Here is a 24,231-nt window from a genome sequence, read left to right as displayed (position 1 = left end):
AATATTAAACGTGTAAATAGAAGGAGCAGTACATTAGATTTAAATGTTTTGTATGTTATCGTTATAATTACTATTAAAGAACCCTTGAGAAAATTAATTCTATCAACTAAGTTCCAATTGTACACGGTCAAACATATATTTTCATCGAATTTTCAGATTTGTCTTTTCATAGGTTCTTGTTCGGTAACAAGAATATATGGAGAAATAATTATAGCTATTATTACCTGCGCCAATATAATGTGACGATGTAACCACATAACACATTAGTGCATACCTGGTTTGTTCGATGTATAATATAGTATTATCTGAAATCATAAAAAATAACAATACGTATTTTATTCTTTTTTTCTATCCTTATTTTTTCTTTTTTGTTTTCAAAAACTATTCAGACTATTTATAAAGATTCAGTGACGCAAATTATCCTGGTTTATCATAATAAAATAGTAGTCGCAAAATAATGTGGTACCAATAATTTTACAATTGTAAAACTAATAATTATAATTTAATTGATAATTCTAATTAAAAAATTTTAGAAAATTAATAATTTTAAAACAAAAAATCATAATAATTCAAATATAAATTATATATTTTATTTTCAATATTTATATCACTATTAAAATTATTAATTTTTTGTTATTATATAGAGAAAAATTAGATCGAGAACAATAAATATAATTCAAAGTTTTGTTGTAATTAAAAATAATTATATATCGTTCGAATAATTACTGGAATTTAGTCAAAATCCTGTTCTATATTTACAATCATCTACATACGATCTGAAAGTCTAAAGGTACGTTCACATCTTGACGTGACAATATATGACGCGGTAACGAATGAACTTAGGAGCTGTAGGCTTATTGGCTACCACGACATATACGGTTAAGGCCCTAAGCAAATCGGCCAATCACAATCGAGAATTTTAAAGCATAATATGACATTTTGATTGTAATTGGTCGATTTGCTTGAGACTTTACGATTACGATTACAATTTTATACCTACGTGTGATAATCTTGACTTTCATGGGGAGCCACCTTCCGCTATCCAATAGAAATTTTTTTTCCAGGGATAAAATGTTCGTAGCCAAAGTCCCTAAAGAATTCGTTTTGCAATTGGACATATTGAACGTCGTCGAAGGTGACGCATGTTTTTCGTTATTCGTGGCAGGGACGCCTATTCCAAAATGAGCGTGCCGACATTTTAGTTCGTGATCGCTTGGTGAGTGACTGTCCGATTTGCTCCGGCTTTGGCGCCTTGCATGATTTTTTTCGGAGGAGGAGGCACACAGTATCGTCGATCGGGGGATGCTTGAGCGGCCCGTCGAGCAGGTCGCGTACATAATATACATACGAGTGAATTAAGAAATCGATTGTAGACGCGTTCTCGCAAGTGTCGCAACGCAACGAAGAGACGAAGGCTGCGACTCCCACCGATTCGGGTAAGTTTCCTATATCGCGTTCATCACGCGTAAAATAGGATATCAAAATATGGCCATCGCCTTGAAAAGTCGCGTTAATACGAGATTATCGATCCTTTTTATCGACTCGTTGCTCTCACGTAATAGGATATATATTTTCCTGAATATTCCGCGTTACAAAGGGCATGGATGTCCTTCGTGGCGCACCATCACGTTGCTCGGCGCATCCGGTATCGGGATTTCGCCAACGCGAACAATGGACGCCGTTGTACTTACGAAATCTTTCTCGTGTCTGATCTCGCTTTTTCCTTCCCTCGTTGAAAATCGATTTCGTTCGTGGATTTTTACGCGAAATTACATCATTCAACGTAGGATTATTAATTGGAATAATGACTTGTAAGCGCAGAGAGGCTATTAATTGTATAATATATTTCCCACGAATATAACTTGTGCCACATACGTTGTACAAAAAAATTTATTTTGTTCGTAGACCATTGGCGCTGTATCCACTACAGCCCCTTTCTCTTTCTCTCTGTCTCGTTCAGCAATAAGTTGCAACCATGAGCTATGGTTACAACAAATACAGGTTGGTAATGTACGTTTAATTATGCCGCGGGGATTTGCATTTGGTTGAAAAGATCGATAAATATTTTATTTTGATGGCACTTTTTATTGAAACATCTTGTATTTTGAGCGACTTTAATATTACAATATCTTTGTTTTTGCCTACCATATATTTTTACAATTTTATATTTTATTAATACATACTTGCAATATGAGACTCGTTGCTCAATTATAGTTCATGAAGGAATTTTAATTTTTTTGTATTAAAACGCAAGAGAATACGTCAAGATATAAAAACATGGAGGAAAAGGATAAATGCAATATGAGCGTAATAACAAATGTCTTTCTCTATTTCTTTTAGTTCCACCATGAGTTCTCGTGGTCGCGGATTTAGTTCTCGCGGAGGGGGTTCTTATAGGGGTCGAGGTGGAGGAAACGAGTGGAATGGTTCAGCAGGAGGCAATGTGTCTAGAGGAGGATACTCGTCTTCGAGGGGTGGCAGATTCAAATATTCGACAACGAATTATGATTCTAGATCCAAATATAATTCAGGTAATATACGAACGTCAGATATTTAATAACATTGTTGGAAAAACAATTATGCCCATATCGAATTAGAGATTTAATTTGAAATTTTTTGATATTTTCTTTATTTTGGTTGGATTTCTTAATTTAATTTAATTTTAATCTCTACGAGCATTAGAGAGTACACTTATAAGAATGTACTAAATTAAGGCTGTGCTTCATTTGGTGCTATAAATGCTTCAAAGTATTTAATTGATCAAGACAATGAAATCTGTGTCTTAGGATGCAATTCATTTGATGCTACTTTAATCTATCAATTACAAAAAGAATTGTACTAACTAACCAATCTAAAAATTCTTCAAAACATGAAGTGGATCATAATCTTAAAGCATTACATGAAAAACAATCTAAATTGAAGATTATAAATATCTAATATTTTATACAGTGTCACAAGTTATGTATTAGAGCTCCCTAATGTGAAGTAAACAAACAATATTATAATATTGTTGATCATTATTGTGTTTACAGGATCGGAAAGATATTCAAGCAGAGGCGGTCGTGGCGAACATTCGAATAGTTATAAAAGACCTCGTGTAAGAATACAAATTGAGATTATATTTTTATTTATTAAATTTATTTATTAGATTATTTATTGGAAGCATTTTTTTTTTTAGGATTCTTATTCTGCCAGAGATGACCATCGATCATCAAGTGACTCAGCGCGTAAAAGGATAAGAAGTGATTCTTATCAGGTATGTATCTTCTCCTATCTCTCTCTTTATAATCTTTATCCGTTTCTCTATCATGAGATAGATAATTAATAATTTTACTCTTCAGACCTAGCATTACATTGTAATGTATATCAAATTTGAAGACATTATTTGTTCAAATTATATAATTCTATTGACATTATCTGAAATTGATGTACATAATAATGTATATGTTGGAAAAATAGTCAAAATTTTGGGAAAAAAAAATTAATTGTTTAGTATGAATTATTTATTTAAGTACACGTGAACTGAATTAAAAAAAAATTTTTTTAACATAGTTTTAATAAAATCAGCTTTGAAGAGGTTAAGAGAAAAACATAGTACGACCTCAATATACAATGCTCTATATGATTATATGATTATGTATGAATATTTCCCAACTTGAATTTCCATGAAAAATTTAATGAAAAATTTTTTTTAATAGAAGATTAAAATATTGTTGTTTTATGTAATGTAACGATGGTCCTGAAAGTTTGTCACTTATAGATTGAAGTGTAACGTATTAAAAAATGAGTTACACAATGAATATTAAATGATTTCAGGACACTCGTATATAAGAAAAATTGGTATATCTTAGACAGAACATTTATAAGTTATCCTACTTTCCTTTCAAGCAACGCGAACCAACGGCTTCTCGAACACTCGTTCTTTTTGCGTTGGGGCGCTACTGCAGAGGAACGCTACAAAAACGTCAAATTATTAAAAGATGAATCGTTAAAAGATGAAATATACCTAGATGGTATTTATACGATATTACCCGCTGTCCGCACATATCCTAGTAAAGTTTGAGAGCTATTTGAAAAGTCAATGACAAATTGAATGGATAGACGTGAGAGAGTTACATCATGTTATTCCCCGTTAGAGAACAATAAGCGCAATTATGCCGATTTATTATGCAGTAATGAGAATAAAGAGTATAGAGAAATTGTAGAGAGATAACAACATCTTCTCAGGCATCGCCTTGTGATATGAGATTTTCATGAAATATCACCCATAAACATCGTTTAATCAATTATTTAAATTATATCACAAATGCTAAATTACAAGAGCACAAATTTTGATTAATATTTATACGTTCGTAGGTCTTTCCAATTATTATATATTGGGACATGTTATCGACCTTGCACATAACAAAAAGGGAATTGGGAAAGAATTAATGTCTAATGTATGCATATCCCTGCAGAATGATACTAGGGAAATACTTGACATGCATGATACATGTGGGGGAGATATGGAGCGAAATATGGATATACAAGTATATATACGTATATATAATATCGTTCAAACTATCTTATCAAATGCAACTATACGCATAAAAATTCACAAATGATTACGTACATAACGACAACTTTGTTACTTTTATTCGATTCATCTTCGTGTATATGAAATATTTGACACATCACGCCTAATGACAGATATATAATTCGACTAAGTTGGAAAGGTCTATCGAGAGCATTATACGTACGTTATATATATATATACATACATCGTTGAATAACGAGATAGAATTCGTTAGCTCGAGGGAAACGAGCGCTGCTACTACTCCCGAGATTGCAAATATCAATAAAAAGTACATTTTTATAATGAGGCAATGAAAAGATACTTAGGGATTCTTAATTATTTAGGGAATATCAAATTGTATATCTAGGTGATACAATGAGCATAGAGTAATTACAATTATTAATCCCATATATGACGGTCATGACGCTGAACCATTTTAAACAATAGACAATTAGCACTGCATGCACGGTGATAATCGAATGATGAAACGCAAATGGGTTTGAAAACTGAAAATAGAAACATCAGTTAAAATTACAATGCCGACATTATGCTATTAATCGATCAATCAGTTTTTTATTCAGTCGATTGAGTTAGTCATTTAGCCATTTATAGTCACTCAGTCGATCACTCAATCAATCCATCACTCGATGTCAGTCGGTTAGCCACTTGATTAGACTTAACAGCAGTTGGACAGTAGCAATTAAGAGGTAAATATGACGTAGATAAATATGTACGTGCGTGTAGAAGGGGAAAAAAAGGATATGCATAAGCACACATACGTGTATACTTATACGTAAATATATACATACATATGTGCGTAGAATAAAATAAAATAGAATAAAAGAGAAAAAGGATGGGAGAAATAAAAAGAAAGAAATGCATGGAAGGAGCACAATTAAATTTGATTTGGCAGGGTGGAGGTAGCGGTAGCGGCTCACAGAGGTATTCATCGTACGGTTCGTCCACATCGGCGGCTTATGACGATAACAAGGGATCGTCATCGTCCAACGTATACGAGGACAAGAGACAGAGTGAACGCGCGTCATCGTACCACCGTTCGGAGGACCGTCATTCCGCATCACGGAGCTATGCGCCTCCGCCACCCCCTCGGATTAGCGAAATGGCACCGCCACCGACTCAGAGATACACCTCGAGTCGAGGAAGAATATCGCATCAGAGTTCGAATTACAGAGGTCGCATTTCGACCCGCGGCACCGGTGGTAGAGGTGGTGCATTTCATCGTGTGAGCTCTCGATCGGACGTCCTCATGGCTCGCAAGCGTACTCTGCACTCGCTCGACTATCGTCGAAAGCTGCTAGGCTCACGCTCACGAGACTACATCCAGCGTGTGCGCATGACTACTACTAAACTACGCAGGAGGTAATTTATTAATACAGTCACTTACCAAAAAAAAAAAATCGTACGCAAATACTATCTTCGTAGCCTGCTTGAATATTCTTCTTTGAAGTCGGTTCATGCAAACCGACTCTCGGTCGATGACCTGAGTGTCACAAGATAATTTATGAAAGCGAACGGACAAAATATACATGCGTGAATAAATGCCTAAGTAAATCGATTGATAAACAGTCAAGATGCAAACAATCATGAAACAAATTCCACTGCCGACAGAGAGAAAGAGAGCTTTTTTCTAATAAAGAAGAAATCAGTGATGATATGTATAAACGCAATGTAATAACTTTCGATACGAGAGCTAAAATAATTGTACTTAACTCGTCATGAGACATAATTCTCTTTAGAGTTTATAGCGGTATGACTATATACTATTCATATCATATTTTTTGGCACGACCGAGAGTGTGCGAAGATATCAGAACGCGATGAAAAATAAAGAAAAATGAATAATAGACACTTTTAGCGTACACTACGAAACGCATTTCACATTTTGGGATATAAAGCCGAGATATTAAACCGATACTATCGCGATATTTTCTACGTATCATCTATAAGCAAGTCTTGCTCGATGATACAACGAAAGACAAAGAAGCACGAAAATGGAATGCTGGAAAATAATATAAGTCAAAACAAAATTGCTGTGTCATTAGTAGCGGTACTACTAGGCTACCCGGAAGTAAAAAGGACTCGGGATCCGGGACCAGCGTGAAGGACAAGGATAGAGAGATGGCCAAAGCCATTAATGCAGAATTTTCCGATGACGATGACGAGGAAGATGATAATAAGAGTAATTGGGACGACGAAGAAAAGGTAATTTAGCAGTGGCGTTAGACAAACTTATTGTTTATAATCCTGGCTTTAAATATATTATGTAATGCGATTACAAATTATGTATAATATAAGTATTAAAAATCACAAAGGACATTTACATTATTACACTATTACACTATTATTTATTTACCCTATTATTTACACTATTACATACATTGTTAAAATTTAATTTCCACGAATTAATTTTAATCGTTAGTGCTCGTATTAAAATCGCATGGTACCGAATATCTAGCATTAAATTCTTAACGTTGGACTCGCTGAGTTTGTTCATATATTTAATAGCATATTAAATATATATTTTATCTAATGTTTTTAAATATGATGACAACACACATTCTCTTACATTTGAATAATTTTATGATATTCATTGTGCATCGACATTGTGCAGCCACATGAACGCGATGAAGAGGATATAGAAGAGGAAGATGAGAAGAAGAAAAAAGAAGATAAACGTAAGAAGGAGAAGCAAGACAGAGAAAGGCAACATACCGAAGATGAGGAAGAAAAGGATGATGATATTAAAGAAGATGACGATCAGAAGCGAGAAGTGAGTGTTTCAGCCCTATTATTATTAAAATGGGCATACTGTTGTTATTACTATTTTATTGGTTTGTTCTATTTTATTGAATTTGTAGGAGGATGAAGATGGTGATGATGAGGAACGTGATGAAAATGAAAAAGCGGAACGCGATAGAAATGAAGATTCCGAAGAATTGCCAAGCAGACGGGACGGTAGAAAATTTATAAAATTGAAATGCCCGCATTGCGCCCATCACAGCGTTACATTCAAAGAATATTCGCTCCATCTATTCTCTGGACGTCATAGCGCGGCGATGAAACGTATTGCAGCTCGACATAAGGTCACTCTTACACGTATGCGAGTTGTTCAACGGCAAGAGCAGAGACGTATCGAAGCTCGTGATGCAGCACGCGGCACCCTACCTTCTCGCACTATGTTTTGTGCTATTTGCAAATTAAATTACCGTTCCTTGAAAGCTGCTCATCAACTGTCTGAATCTCATCGCCAAATGAAACGATTCCTCACACCATTCTGTCGTGTTTGTCGTATCCAATTCCGATCGCCAATGTTCTTTGAGACACATATGTGTTCCCTAGAACACATCAAGGTAACTCTTAATATTTTGATAATTATTTTGATAATTATTACTAATTTTTTATTGGTGTGATAAGACTAATATAAATCGATTGTTCTTTTCTCTTTTATCAGAGAAAGAGCATACTGAGAGAAAGAATGAATGCAAATGGAAGCGGTGAAGCAGAGGCAGATTCAAGCGCACCGGAAGAAGATGATAAGGAAGTCAATCTTGATAATTTTATGACTTTGGATTCTGTAGGTGATGTAGATGGTATGTAACAAAAATGTACGAAATATGATCCTAATTTGTGTCAAAGCATCTTCACAGTTAAATCTAATATCACTTTGTTTTATGTTACATTATTGTTTACAGAAGACGAGGAGACTAACGACAAGAAGAAAGAAAAAGCCGAGGGTGAAAGTTCAAGCGAAGCGGAAAAAAAATCAAAGGGCAAACAGATGATAAAAGTTGGTGCGGAATATATAAAACGTGTCGAAGTACAATACTGCGAGTTATGTAAAGTATATCTGCCACGCAGCGAAAATACAGAGCGAGCAGTCGCTTTACATTGTTCCACTCGCAGTCATCTTAAACGGTATATCGTCATTGTTCAACAGGATAAGATAATCGGTAGGTAAACTATTAGTGGTATTTACAATATCGTATATGTGTTGTAGGTATGTGCGAGATAATGATGATAAGGCGCTTAGACGTCAAGCGGAAAGAATACATCTGCAATCGTCATCTTCAACGAATGTGAATTCTACCAATTCCACCGTGACTAATAATACATCGGATAATGCAAAGACTTCTCCTGTCAGTTCCGAGCCACAAGTATCTGCTACACCAGTCTCTACTGCGGCTGATAATAACAGCGTTTGCGGCACAGAATATATTAAAATTGAAGAAGAAAAATCGAATAGCTTAGAATCTGAAAAGAATGCGAAAGACAGCAAGAATAATCAGGGGGATGAAGATGACGACGACTACCGTGCGCACGGTAGCGATAAAATGATTTGGGACGATGTCGACAAGGATTTAGGTGATATTTTAAGAGAGAGCGAGGCGGGAGCATCAAAATCGAGCGATGATGAAGATTCGCGTTACGATCGTTTTCGTAATTCGGACAAGAAACAGCCCGGAAAAGAAAAAGAAACTGAGAAGAGCGAGATCCTCGAAGATAAAAGCGGTAATAATAAAATTAAAGATGTAAAAAATTAAGATCGAAAAGACAGATGTTTTTCGAGCTTAATATTATCGTCGAAAATTGTCTTTTGTTATACATTTTCCATTTATTTGATTCATTTTCTGTTATGTCCGTTTCACTTTCTTCCAAATCTCGTTCAATTGACTGTTTTTATAGAATCATGCAAATATACATTTTTTTCAAGATATATTTTCTTTAATTAAGCAAAAACAATTTCTGTGCATAATGTGCTACTCGTGCGAAATATTTAATCATTATTACTGTTTCATTTTTACATTTGTATTGTATCTTCTTCTTCAGTTGAAAACATGTATCAATTATAATATATCTAAATCTTACAATTTTCAACTTATGTAATTTTAATATAAATGTATACATACATATAGAAGTACTGTATCATTGATATCATATGTTGCCGAAGGACTGTCATTGACATTGTCGAAACATAATTATATATATATATAATACATATATACACAATACGTGAAATAATAAAATATACAAATTTCAATTTTCAGTTATTAGCTTGGAGGAAAGCGACTGAGCAATGTGTGCATCTCATGTAAGCACAATTTAAATATAGATTATCGATCACGTAATAAATTCTGCACTTTAGGATTATATGATTTTTTGCCAATACTTAAATTAAATTGTAATTTCATATGTGTGACTGTTATCGATTATTTTAGTAAATACTTTGCTGATGAAAAATTTTAGAGTGTATAATACTAATGTTCTCTAATACAATATTAGAAATATCAATTTCTCGTTCACTTAATGTAAACAAATTTCTTTGTATCTAAGAAGCATTTTTGTCTGTAATTAGATTAATGTAGCTGTACTTTATTTGCAAATAAACGGAAAGCCAGATACTCCTTGTGAAGACTTTCTATTGTTTTTATCCCTACCCAGCCTATGTATTCTGTAACTCATTATGCAGTCGTGAACACATAACGATTGCTTAACGACTTACGGAATACAGAGGTAGACAATTATTAGAACGATTTTTAGTGAAATTTAATGTAATGTTTGACGTAATGTTACAGTTGTATACGGTTTTTTATATTTATGGTACATAAATGAAAGAATATTCTCATAACTTACAACTTGGATGATTTTAGAAGAGAAGTGTTTGAAAAGAAAGTGTGTCTTGAATAAAAGTTACTTTGTTCTTAACGCAAAGCATTTGAAATTTTAATATTCCCCTAACCAAGGAAGATTATGAAAATTCAATCGTAACATCTAAGAGGACGACAAAATCATGCATTTTTATTTGATTTGATTCGTACAATATTAGAATCTGTATGATTTAGCCTGCATACATTTACGTTGCACATTATTAACATCGTCATAGTAGAATATTTTACGAATTTAATAAATTAACAATAGTCACGAGCGTTAAGGGAAGAGAAGAACAGAAATGCTAGCGTAGCATTTCGGTATTGTGAAACCGATTACATACTTGTATGCAATGACGTAGCCCACGCATGCGCGCAGAATCAGTTCGGAGAATTTTTACTTTCCAATGCTTGGCATGCTTTGGCATGCTTGGCACATGGTAGCACATGGATTCGATGGATCCGATGGATCAGTCACGGAATTGATTCGTCAGGGGATTAACGTGTCGAGCTATCGCCTTGAATCGGACAGTGTGCGAGGGACAAGATCGGCGCGCCGTGTTTCGGTGAAAATTCATCACTTTGGTGTCGATTGCGGGTGGTGAAGCCAGCCCTTATCGCGGTGTTTATAAGAACGGATTGTGCGTTTGCGCAGACGTATTACGATCCGAACTACGCGTGGATACGCGTTCCAACGTGGTCCCTCAAACTTGATTTCGGCTACGTCCTGAATAAAAAAAACACTCGTGTATCCGTGCGAGCGATTTGATGCTTGATATTGGATAATGGCACTGATGCGGGGATTACGATCGTCTTTTGTCTTAGGAACGAATTACGCATACACGTACGTGTCTAGTCAAGTTGTCCCCGCGAGAACTGTGTCTCTCGTGCGACCGCTTTTTAAGAATAAAGAGTAAGTAAAAAAAAATTGAGACAACGACCGTTCTCTCGGAACAGAAGGGTTTGGAACTTTTAAGTAACTTCGACCAAGTTCGAATTAATTTAATTGCTGCTCAGTTCAATCAAGCAAAATTGTTTACGAACTTGTACATTGAAATTCATCATTTCTAATCTAATTTCTTCTCACTTGTCAGATAACAAATAGTAATAATTCTGTTCACGTTAGAGCACTAAGTTACACTTGACAAGTTAATTGCCGATAATCAGAGTTTGGTCAAAGTAGTTGAAGTTCTTTATATACTCAGCCGCTTTCTACTTGACATTGTAGCGTCAAGATAATTAGTAAGATTAGTATTGTTAAATGTTATTAATAACTTTTTCTTTTTGTTGAAAATCTCAAAAAATGCCTTGTAAAAGTTGCTGCGAAGAAAAATTTCTAATATCACGAGATATTTTTAAATATGTTTAACTAAACAAAATTACAAATTTCTAGATAAAATTATGTCTAACTTTAGCAATGTGTAAATAATTAATTAAAAATTTGCGTTGCTAAGAATTATTAATTCGTGAATATTTAAGTAAAATTAAACTTTCGTTGGTAAAACGATTCAGGCGAAATACCAAAAATAAATATATTTTTTTCAGGATTACTGTAACATTTATTAAAGCCAATGGAGAAAGGATAAAAGCAAAAGGAGAAATTGGAAACAATATTTTAGATATTGTTGTGAACAATGACCTTGAGTTGGATGGTTATGGTATGAATGTTTTATACAAAAATTTTTTTGTTCTTAATAATCATGCACAAGTTTGATGAAGCATATTTTTCTACCTTGAATATAGGAGCTTGTGAAGGAACACTAACGTGCAGCACTTGTCATTTAATTTTTCCTAAGGATGTGTTTGATAATCTTCCAGATAAACCTACAGAAGAAGAAATTGATATGCTGGATTTGGCACAAGAGCGAGCACCAACGTATGTTTATTCGAATTGTACTCTTTCTCTCTTTCTTGAGAAATGTTTTATATGCTAATAAAAGATCTATACGAATGAGAGAGAGAGAGAGAGAGAGAGAGAGAGAGAGAGAGAGAGAGAGAGAGAAAGAAACATTCTCTAAATCTCACTTTATAATGTCTCCTACATTTATTCATGAATTAACTTCTTATACTTATCCCTAAAGGATGATTTTGAATAAAATTTGCTTTAAGTAGAAGCCTATCAGGGTCAAACATCGCTTGATTTGTTATTCAAATTAATTGTCTCAGTCTCTTTTCTACTGCCATTATATTTTCGCATTTTTTATATTTTTTTTAAGCATGTAGTAAACTTATTTTATTTATCATTCAGTTATATATTTTTTACTTGTCACTGTTTTAAATATATATATTTAATTATAGTTCGAGATTGGGCTGTCAGATAATCATGACTGAGGAACTCGACGGCATTGAAGTAAGAGTACCAGCTACCATTAATGATGCAAGACAAACATAATATAATTCAGGGTTACTATAGACCTGAAAAACCAGGAAAAATTAAGGAAATTGAAATTGATCATGGAAAACCAGGAAAAGTCAGGAGAAAGTGTAAAAAAGTCTAGAATTTCGAAATAGCTTACAATTTCCTTAAACTGCTCCTACTCCAAACAATTGTTACAATTTTTCAAAAATTATACCTGACGTATCATTAGACCTTGTTAAAGGTGTTTAGATAATTTTAGGCGTTTTATATCGGCTCTTTTAATGCAATTCAATCTAATTCTTTCCAATATAATGCAACATGTTATGTATATGTATAATAGGCAACAAATTATATTCACAGTTAGAAATTCATTTCATTATGAATTTAAGTAATATAAGGGAAATTTATGGGTATGATGTAACTGAGAAAAAATATCTAACGAATAGTTTAATTGAAAACTAAATTATTAAGTAGTCTTAAATATAAGACTTTCTACAATAAGCGATTACCTCTACACTATTAAAACAAGATTTGCTTCCATTACATATAATGGAAGCAAATTTCAAGCAGGTACATTAAAAATATTTAATATTGTCTCAATGAAAATAAAGTAATTTAAATTTAATATTTACTTATATATTAAATTTCATGCAAATCTATATAAAATTTAATAAAAAATGTACTAAACTTCGTAAAATTTTATGAAAAGTACGCTAAATTTCATGTATATGTACACAAATACTTTTTAGTTGCAGATATATTAATTTTAATGTAATATTATGAAATTAAATTTAACTTGTATAATTTAAAAGTACATTAAATTTCGTGATATTTTTAACAGTTCAAAATTGTATTCAAATCTTAATATTGTAAAAACAAAAATATTGTAAAGATGAATTCTTGGTGCAATATTTTTTAAATAATTGTATATATTAAATAAATAAATAAATATATATATCTATATATATGTGTGTGTGTGTGTATAATGTTGACAGTATTATTATATAAAAAGATGTAAAATATTTTTACTCAAAATATTAAAATATGAGCGACGAAAAAAATAAATTTTTTATTTATCACTTTAAAAAATAAACTTATAACTTTTTTCGTTCCATTTATAATTTAGAAAATCAATAAATATATTTTAAAATCAAATGGTCTCATAAAACTTATAAAATATTATTGAGTTTGTATTTTTATCTTCATTTTTATATAAAGATATATTGAAATATTCAAATAAATATTTTAATCAAGAAAGAAATAAAAAAGGCAAAAGTTTTGCAAGTATTTAACTATTCTTATAGTTCACAATCAAGCAAGCAATCAAAATGAAAAACTTTTACAAATCAGTGAGATGTAAAATGTATATATGTGTACATTGATAATTTATATATAGGGAATATTAATCTATTACTATCTATACTATCTAATATTAATGAATACGATTTAATAATATTAATGAAATATCGATAGAAAAATACTTGATAAGCAATCAGAAAGACCTAAATCACATCTACATTATGATTGAAATAATTTATGCACAACTTGATTCGCAATACATATCCAGAATAATTTATTTTTTCTTTTTTTAATTACATATCAAATACATCTAATGTTACATAACTATCAGTACATAAAGCTAAAACACTTTTGTACTATGTGCGTTATATATGAATCCATCAAATAACTTACATAATTAAGTTACATGCTTCACTACTTCCAGATGTACTTATTACTATACTACTTACAAACGCAGTGAAGTGTATACATGTATGTTACTATATAATTTACATTATTTTCAACTTCTCTCTCTTACCCTGCCCATTTATTAAATTACTCCAATTTCTAGAATATATCATATATTCTTGCGTTATATATATATATATATACATATATGTTTAATCGAATTGCCTTCCGGTTTACTTAAATGTTAGTAGTGAAAGTTCATTAAATTTCTCGTTTCGAATTTATAATTCAATTGATAGAGCTAGACAGTAGACACAAGTCGCGAATATTGATATATCCATGAAATAAATTGATTTAATAATTGTTTGGAAATATAAAAAATAATCTACAAATGAAGAATTTAAATAACAAAGAATTTAAATAAGATGATGTTAACAAAAGATTTGTTTATCATTTTTTAATTCGACAAGATCGTGACTAAATGTGTAAAAACTTGCAAATACAGCAAAAGTTCCACTTTCGCGTATTTTTTATTCTGCCCAAAATTCATTTTCATTGATATCAGTTTTCACGTTTGTGGATGTAAAATTCGCTTAGTCGCAAAAAATAAACAATAAAGTAAAAATTTATTTTCAACGTTTTTATTTTAGATAATTCTAAGAATTATCTTGCTCTCTGTGATTTTTTGGTATTCGCGATATCCAAGCATGAATTTCGTATATCTGGATATCATGATTATACATATATATGGTAATATGTTTTACAAAACACGTAATCATTGCGAATATGGAACTTCTACCGTAATATAACGTAAGATATGTTATATCATACTCATAGATTATCGAGCGTTTTTACGTAAGTCGTTACACATGATTTGTATCATCATTCCATACAACACACCATAAACAACATAAATTCTTTATGCTTTCTTTTTCTCTGTTTGTACTGGAAGTTAAATTTCAAATGCTTTAAATAACACAAATGTCACATGTATATATATCGCGAGGACGTGAACTTTAATACAAATAAAAAATAAAAATAAGATATCTTCTAAATGCTGTAGTCACTAAAACATTATAAACATGTTAAAAAATGCCATTATTACATTTTTTTTATGTTCAAGAAAATGTTTAGTATCAATAAATTATACGAAACAATGATTTAATATTTTTGGATTTAATTAATACAAAAGTTTAAAAATATATTTCAATATTTTTAAAGAGAAAATTTTTTATGTCGTGGGTATTCTATAAATTTTTTTAAGTATTTTATTTTTAAGTACTGAAACTACAATGTTTTTTAATGTGTGTGTACGTGAACCTTTTATGACCACACGATATAAACGATAACGATATAAAATTATAAATCTAATTCTAGATGAGCACTTAAATATAAATCCATAAAGATCGCATATCTTGATACCTTTAAATATTAAAAAACACTAATGTATAAAGGGAACGAAATTATGGCCAGTATTCATAGTCTGTTCTTATATTCAAGATCGTCTTAAGATGAATCAATTAGGAAACTGTATTAGTATCTTAAAACATTACTTAAGACGGTCTTAATAAGAACCGATTATGAATACCGATCTATGTATTTAATTTATATAAATCATGCAACACACATCCGTTGTCTTGAAATTTGAAGAACTCATTCAATTTTTTTCTTTTTTAGTTAATAGATTAATCAACGTGCAAACGGATAAATAATGAACAATTGAATTTGCGGTTAACTGATCTGCAGTTAAATTCAGTTACGATATTTGCACTGTGATAAATATCATTAAAAAATATAAATCTGATTTTATCAGTGCATCGAGTTTACAAATTTCAAGCATTTTATCAATCAACTGCGCAATTATACAATAACCGGAATTCTAAAATCTTATGTTTTCATATACACATGTAAACATGAAAATAATCTAGGACTAGAGATTCTGCAAAATAAGTACAAATAATAATAATAAGTGAAGACATGGCAAGATTCACATTTGTGCCAATTTCTCATTTCGTTGGGATCTCTGAGGATTTGAAACTGTGCACATTGTTTCATATACATGTTGAAATACATTTCAATAATCGCGCATAGTCAAAGATAATTGGGATTCTCGGTAAGCATAAAAATATATATTTTACGCAGTTTTTGGTAAATTATATCTAATATAAAAAATAATTATCTTCAATATATATTTTTTGTGATAAAAAAAAAATCGGCAAAAAAATTATTTTATTCTTGACATAAAAAATTGCATGAACTTTATTCGATATCCCGAGAATGTCATAATATCAGATAACCAGAGATAATCTTACGAAGCGAAATGCAATACGCATTCGATACGATACGAGGAATCCTTTTTTTGTCGGCGTTGCGCAACAGGAACCTGTTGCTGCTGCTCATGGTGATAGCAGGATATATCAGTCGTAAATAAAGCATAAATCGGCAAGTTTCGTTCGAGGAATCGAAATAATTTCCGTATTGCATCGACATGGGGAGAAATTTCTCCCATTATGTACAATAAGTGTATATTTTGTACGGTTTACCCTGAATGCATTGATAAAAAATGAAGCGAAACCTGTCTGAGAAAACTGTAATTAGTAGCGATATGTAAAAAATATGTAGCTCATCAAGGCCAACAAGAACTAACGTTATCGACCAGTCCTTAAATCATGTTAGCTACAATACTAGCAGGATTAAGACAGTTCGGATTCTGACTGTAGAGACTAAGAAAACTTAACAGGAAAGAAACAAAAAAATCTTATAACTCGAGTAATACTGGTTTAATAAACCAGGCCATAAATATGGTGGCATTGGGAGTATAAATTCCAAGGCCGTCAATAATTGTCGGAATAATATGGAGGCTAGACAAACAAAGACGTTGATAAAATTTTGTCCGGTAAATTCTGATGGGACTGTTTGACATTCTTAAAATACCATATTCAAACTGATCATAAAAGCGGTTAAAATGTTATTTCGGATCATCCTGTATAGCTTCTATAGTAACAGCCGTTTCCGTTAAATAATCTCTATTGTTAAGTTATGTTAAAAATAAAAATATTAAATAATATCAGATAGTAAAATAAATTAAAAAAAAAAAATGTATTGCTGCAGTTAGGGTCTCTTAAAAATTGTGAAAGTATATTGAAACAAATTACCTTTGTTTTACGCTTTGTTATGTCAAAAGTACATTTAGGTTGTAAATAAAGAAAATATTCACTAAACTATTCTCTTCTTACAATTCATGGAAGTATCCTCCTCTGATTTTTTATGAGCTTTAAATACGTCGTTTTCTAAACAAAAAAAAAAGATACTTATTTTTTTGTAAGAGCCCAATTGCATTTTTAGAGAGTGCAACACACCTTTGAAGGAAACTAGTTGTGTTACGAAGTGAATATCTGTAAATGATAGAAAAAAAAATGTTTGAAATAAAAGTTAAAAAATTTTAAGAGCGCTAGTAACTATAATTAAAAAAATGTTTTAATTTTTATTTTTATAAATAAAAATTTGTTATGTAAACAATTTTTTTAAAATTATTATAAAGTATTTTTGAAGTCTACTTTGAAATTCAACTTTTATTCGTAACATTTTTTTCTATTTTTTACAGTTTCGACAATATTTATTTCGAAAGAAAAAACCGATTTTTTGCAGAGTTGTGCACACCCTAAAAAAAGTACAAATGAATCTTTAAAAAATACATATTATTTTTGTCCAGAGACTAACATATTCAAAGCTGATCAAAATCGAAGGAAGAATAATTTCTCATTAATTTCTTAATCTGGAATAAATTATCTAACAAAACTTTGGACAGTGTATAAATAATTGTTCATCAAGGATATATGTAAATATTATATGTGGTAATATAAAAAAATTAACGATAATTCGTCGTTATCAAAGCAGGATATCCTAGTGGATAACTTCTTATCGACCTTTGTCAATAATTCAAGAATATTGTATCAAAATAAAGGATAAACACTAAATGACGATCGCAGTGATGCCGATAACGTTACAACATGATACAGTAATAACAATGTAAGATAATCAGCAACAGCCTCAATAATTTTTGGTCCCCTCTTTTTAGACAATATCTATTGAAAAATATAATATTTGTTTCTAAATAATTTTATATTTATTCTTTATAAATCGACTTAAGATGAGAGATAATTTTTTTTGTCTACTAGTCTCAGAGAATACGTCTCCAAATAAATTCTAGATTCTGAAAGTCTATTCTTTCATAACTCCGTCAAGGTCTTTAAACGAGAGTCGACAATTCGTGCGGACTGTTGGTAGTAGCGGCACTACTCAGATCGAGCGTAGCTGCCGGCAGGCCGGGGCTCACGCTGCCGCTGGTTTCACGCGGCAAGTGCTGCGACCTGTTGAGCTTGCCGCTGCCGCCGCCACCACCGCTGGGACTCGGTGGCGACCGGTCGCCGGGTGTCGTTGATGGTGTGGCTGTGACGGCGACAGCGGCAGCGGCGGCGGCGGCGGCGGCGGCGATACCACCGCGATACGTCAGATGGTTATGCTGTGATGCGGCATGCGGCGATGACAGTAATAACGGTGGCGACATGGAGGACACGTGCCGTTGCTGATGAGAATGGTGCTGATGGGGATGATGCTGATAAGAATGGCGACTAAGTTGGGCCAGACTGACGGTCGAATGGCCCATTGGGCCGCCACTGCCGCTACCGAGTTTCGAACCCATATGCAGCGTCGGTCGCAGTTGCAGCTGCTGATGGTGATGATGGTGATGCTGCTGTTGATGCTGGTGCTGTTGATGCTGCGAGTGTATCTGCTGATGCGGCTGCTGCTGATGCAGTTGCAACTGCTGCTGTTGACGCTGTAGCTGTGCCGCAACCTCGCATTGCTCGCGGGCGAACGCTTTTACCGCATTCGTCTTCTCCTGCAAGTTTTACGAAAAGAAAAAATTATTCTATAAATAACATTCTGTTTGGTTTCCAATAAATTTTGTTAAAATTTTTTATTTAAACAACAGAAGGAGAATTAAAAAGGATACAATTTGGAAGTATCAATTAACACGACGAGATCCTAGTATTTTAATTACACGTTAAAAACAAGTACATTAGAAAACTTTTCGTCAGGGTTAGATAGTGCTAAGTTAAAAAGTTAAAAAGTTAATTAATTTTAACTTAACTTAGTTACACATTTTATCCACAACTATTAATTTTTTATTTAATCCTTTGAAGTTAAGTCTCAGACATAATACGGCAATATAACTTAGAATGAGGTGAAAATTGCAAAAGTGAGCAAATTTACTAGGTATTGACTAATACAATTATAAATATTCTAGTGAATTTTTGTTTACTTTTGTAATTTTCACCTCATTTCAAATTACACAATCGACTCTCAGATTTTAATCTGTCAGAAACCGTGTTATTTCGATGTAAGTATCTAGTTTCTGATAGGTTGAAAGGGTCTATTATTCCTTATTACTATTCCCTCGCATTATGTCTGAAGCTTTAGTCATACCACAGGCCAGAGTATTCATAGTCGAATCTTATATACTAAACAGTTTATATAAACAAAATATATAAATAAAATATAGAGTAATTTCTAAATGAAAGTATATATTTGTCATTTCCACTATTTATATAATCCTGGAATCATGAATTAAAAAAATAAAAAAAAAAACAATTTTAACTTTTCGATTACTTTTTTTTACTAACTTAACTTTTCACCAATTCAATTGATTTCATTATAAATTAACTTGTATCTTAACTAAGTGAAATTTTCAAAATTGTGTTAACTTTAACTTAACTTAGTCAAAAAAAAAAGTTAGCGAACCCTGCTTTTTGTAATAAGGCTGGAAGCACATTGAGGATAGAAGAAATAGTAAAAAAGAATCCTCTTTCGTCGTGCAATCGATGTAACGGCAAAATGTCAGCAAAGTTTACCGGGAGAACCGCAACGATCGCAGTTATATGTACAAAATCTTCCCCTTAATCACACAATTACGTAATGCGAATCCAAGTATCGTCCGAAGAAGTCGCATGTACATTATGTAGTTATATTTGCCATCTTTTTCACAGGTTCTTTTTCACAGGGCGAAAACTTGACGGCGCGGCGGACACGTTCGTCCGCACTGTCCGCCTAGCGCATACACGCGTATGTACGCGCATGCACGTACGCACATCCTGCGTACAGATCCAGTTTGGAATCGAATTACACGGTAGAATGATCACCGACATAAATAATAGCGTGATAATGACATCGACCGTTGCGGAATATGCTAATAAGGTACGGCGGAGAGAGATTAAGGGCATAGAACCGGCGCGGTGGAGAGGGAAGAGGAAGAAGAGAAGGAGATGCAGACCGGTGCATCCGCCGGTCTGCTGGTTACGAAATACGAGAAAATAAAGAGGCGAACTGGCTACGGAGATCCGCGCGTATCGTGATGATCGAAAAAAATTCGCACGCCGTTAGGTCGCTGAACGAAGAGAGGAAAGGATATCACGGACGGTGGGGGGACGGTGGAAGTGTTTTCGAAAAATGCACTTTCAGGCGCACTCACTTTCTGCCATACGAAGACGTTGTGAACCATAGCGCATCCGCAGAACACAATGCCGAGGCCGATGAAGACCGACGTGACAATCGCCGGTGTCGAATGGAACTGAATGAACGTGTACAAGATCATACCTGTAAATTCACAACAAATTAATTACCGGAATTAATATCCTGATGTTACGATAAGTGAATAATTATAAGTAACTTTTTTTCAGATTTCCAAGAAATTTGAATTATTCTTCCTGCAGGTCTCCGTACGGAGATCTTATTTTTCCATGGATCAGCGCGATTTGTGTTGAGTTTGTTTTTTGATAACAAAAAAAAAAGAAGCGTTTTGCTCTTACCAGTTAAGAAGACAGGGATACTAATGAAAAAACCTCCGACGGCGCACACGCGGCTGATGGACGATTTTTGCAGGTACTTGTTACTCCTGAAACAGACAAAAGTCGCACAGCGAGGATGAGTTTCGCGAGTCCATGATAATTGGGTGAATTATAAAAGCGTACGTTTTCGCTCGTCGTTTCATTGGCAATTACGAATTCGCAGAAACATTTTGCGCGGCTCGCGACCAGCTGAATTTTCGGCGCATTGACGAAGGCACGACATGCACTTGTACAACGACCTTTTAATTTCTGTGTCATGGATTAGTTAGCGAAATGCGTCGTTTATAAATGAATAATATATTGAAGAAAATGTACGTTCGAGAAAACTATATAAAATTTTATCTTTATAAGAGAAATAAAATCATTATTTTTACAACTATAAATTGCAACGTATCGAGGAAAGTGTTACGTGTATATGATTATACTAGTATTATTTTAAAAACGCACGTCGATTCTACTTTATATATTTAAAACTCGTTCAATCTTCAACTTCTTCTCTCCGAACGACGCGCATATTTGTTGCGGTTTGTTGCGGTTTTTTGTGGTCGTGGAAAGATTCAAGGAAAGATTTAGAGGATTCAAAATGGGAAATGCCTTTAGAGTACGTCTCGTCTTTCGATTACAGAGACCGTAAGTCAAAATACTCCGCAAATATTGCATAATATCGCGAAAGTGCAGCGATACGATCGGTGCGTAACGGTATATACGCTCTCTACGGATGAGCCACGCTTTTTTTCTTGTCTTCGGCCGTGGCGTTCTGTCGCCTCGTTTAAGCGCGCTACCGTCGAAAGAGAGTCAGACGTGTCAAATGGATTTATGGCACCGACGTAAATGCGGGAACTAGTAAGCGTTTTTGTGCCGCGACTAATCTCTCATGCCGCCGGTGCCACAGTGTAGTTAGGTGTGCCCTCGCCGTAATCATCTTAGTCAGCTACAATACTGCTCCAGGTGTACGTAATGATAAAGATTTGCTATAAAAGCCGTCTTTAACTCTTTCGGATTTTTAGATCAACCAAATTGGGATTAATTGCGGTAATCTCGGTGCATTCCCGACGCGGGTCAGGTGAGATTTCAATAAATTATCTAACAAATAATAAGAGCCGATAATCGCGTGCAATTAAAAATTTACTGAGACGAGGAATTTAAATTCTTGAGAAATTTATTATCGTTTCAAATGTGATAAATACAAGAAGAATATCATGGAACACTTTCGGTTGGACAATGAAACTTTATATAAACTTGTAGCATGAAATGTAACATTTTGCCTTCCACCTCGTTCTTTGAAACGTTTCTCTTAGAAAAAGAAGATATCGAATACGAACGTAAGTGAAACTGTCTTCACCAAAAACTTTAATTATATATAGTCCCAATAATTTATCGCGCGGTAGCTTGCTCCCAGAAATAAATTACCATTATACTAGAAGTCTTGAACAATAGTAGTTCTAATCGCTTCGCATGACCCGCTCGTATATCCAAAGAGATCGTTGACCCCAAAGGGCGGCAGCAACAGCTGCGTGGGAATTCTTCATTACATCTTATAGATGACGTTTATTTAGAAGCGGCACGCAAATCGAAGATTCGTAAACTGTGCCGAGAGACAACACAGTTTCGGAAAGGACGCTTGGTGATCTTTCTCTAAATGTGCGAAAGAAATTATATCAAAACTGCGATATACAAAATATTTGCGCTAAATGATATTTTTATCAACAAGAATTACCATTTGATCGTTTACAATTGATTATCTCATTATTTAGATATTACTAGCTTTTATCATATTTTCGGATATTCTTCATCATTTTTTTCATCGTTCCTATTATCGACTTCATTGTCGTAATTTCATTCGACTGATATCGGAATTACCGGTCAAACGTTCGCTTTAATCATCGTTGGCAATATTTTGCCTGCAGACTTCATCTCCCGGCTTCTTGAACTCGAATCGCGAGTATCATTCACACCTACACGTTCGTCATTCGTGCTCCTCTACTTTTCTTCCGCGCACGGCGAAATTATACGAGCCGGAGTTGAATAGGCGCGGACGCTTTTGTTAGTCTCCTCGTTCTGCTGTCGTTGTCGTCGCGTTTGTGCACCTCTTACCATCGTCATGAATGAACGTGCTGAACCAAAGGCAACGTGTCTTCCTGCTTAACGCGAAAGATCAACGGGGTTTTGTTGAGTGCCGATAGAAGCGAGTCACTCTGGAGCACCGAGAGTGACAAATCACGCAAGCCAACGGCTGCAACTTTTACCCGTTATGTACTGGTCGAGCAGACAAATGGGGACTTTTCTCTTTCATTAAAATGACGAAGGAAGAGCCAGAGTGATCTAGTAATGTAACGTTCAATTTTCCGCGATTAGTTTCTTAGTAAATATATTATTAAAGATAATAAATTTACGATAATTTCATGTATTATGTGTTATAATCGTCGTATCGTGTAATCTCCTCGTTAAGAAAAGTGACATTGGAAAAGTGATTTTTTGGCAAATTCAAAATTAGTTGGAAAAGTCAAATTGTACATTCCAGTGAACCATTACATAATGTTGCAAGGAATTATTGTCTGCAGCACCAAATTGTAACGTGTAAGAGCTCCAATTTTCTTCTTTGCAGAAACAAAAGAGTAAGGCGTGCCTACATAGCATTTTCGTGCGTGCTAACTGTTAAGTGGCATTGTTAAGCACTGGCGATGAGCACAAGATTATACATTCCTGGCACTACTTTTACATAATGGAAATCTTTCGCGCGAGAGCAGTTTGTAACAAACGCCATGACCATTTGTACTTACCCCGTATTCTCCGTATTCTCTATATCGACCGCTACAATAATTATCATATGATTTACAATAGTAACCGAACCGTATCATTAGAGAATCCTGCATGTAACGGACAAGATAAGAAATTCCCGCCTAGCCCTCGCACGCGAAAATGCGCTTTTTACTTCGTCGGACTACCGTAACTTCTTCCTCTTGAACTTTTTGTCAAACCGCTACATTGCTAGCTTTATTTAATCATACTCAAGTGTGTGTGTGTGTGTGTGTGTGTTCTGTTCAATGAAACCAAGGCCGAC

At 33.6% G+C, this 24,231-nt stretch overlaps 3 protein-coding genes across 7 annotated transcripts in view; 2 read left to right on the top strand and 1 right to left on the bottom strand.

Annotated features, from left to right (window-relative positions):
• Positions 1-1,175: 1,175 nt before the first annotated feature.
• On the top strand, positions 1,176-9,728 carry LOC108745762 (zinc finger CCCH domain-containing protein 13). Of its 5 annotated transcripts, none has more exons than XM_018482098.1 (13): positions 1,176-1,436; positions 1,906-2,001; positions 2,341-2,531; positions 3,033-3,097; positions 3,179-3,256; positions 5,469-5,935; positions 6,621-6,777; positions 7,187-7,345; positions 7,434-7,925; positions 8,027-8,165; positions 8,268-8,490; positions 8,573-9,084; positions 9,621-9,728. In XM_018482098.1, the coding sequence occupies exons 2-13, from the start codon at positions 1,976-1,978 to the stop codon at positions 9,644-9,646; spliced, it is 2,535 nt and encodes an 844-aa protein (XP_018337600.1). In that variant the 5' UTR covers positions 1,176-1,436; positions 1,906-1,975; the 3' UTR covers positions 9,647-9,728. The 5 variants fall into 5 exon arrangements, with proteins under 5 accessions (XP_018337600.1, XP_018337599.1, XP_018337601.1 ...); XM_018482097.1 differs by having other exon boundaries at positions 6,618-6,777; XM_018482099.1 differs by lacking the exon at positions 1,906-2,001 and having other exon boundaries at positions 6,618-6,777.
• A 908-nt stretch (positions 9,729-10,636) lies between these two features.
• On the top strand, positions 10,637-12,916 carry LOC108745740 (adrenodoxin). The gene is made up of 4 exons (XM_018482065.1): positions 10,637-11,133; positions 11,766-11,878; positions 11,964-12,096; positions 12,519-12,916. Exons 1-4 carry the CDS (start codon positions 11,006-11,008, stop codon positions 12,610-12,612), a joined length of 468 nt encoding a protein of 155 aa, XP_018337567.1. The 5' UTR covers positions 10,637-11,005; the 3' UTR covers positions 12,613-12,916.
• A 5,504-nt stretch (positions 12,917-18,420) lies between these two features.
• LOC108745732 overlaps positions 18,421-24,231 on the bottom strand; it is an 18,161-nt gene continuing 12,350 nt past the window's right edge. Inside the window, exons 2-4 of the mRNA XM_018482054.1 lie at positions 21,132-21,217; positions 20,795-20,919; positions 18,421-19,165 (exon numbers count right to left, since the gene is read on the bottom strand). Of these exons, the coding sequence (XP_018337556.1) occupies positions 18,515-19,165; positions 20,795-20,919; positions 21,132-21,217 (862 nt within the window). The 3' untranslated portion in view covers positions 18,421-18,514. The remainder of the gene's footprint in view (positions 19,166-20,794; positions 20,920-21,131; positions 21,218-24,231) is intronic.

Source organism: Trachymyrmex septentrionalis, unplaced genomic scaffold (genome assembly GCF_001594115.1).
Source record: "Trachymyrmex septentrionalis isolate Tsep2-gDNA-1 unplaced genomic scaffold, Tsep1.0 scaffold148, whole genome shotgun sequence".
In the NCBI taxonomy this organism is placed as follows: Eukaryota; Metazoa; Arthropoda; class Insecta; order Hymenoptera; family Formicidae; genus Trachymyrmex; species Trachymyrmex septentrionalis.
Note: the sequence above shows the minus strand (reverse complement) of the source record. Positions and strands in the feature narration are given on the sequence as shown.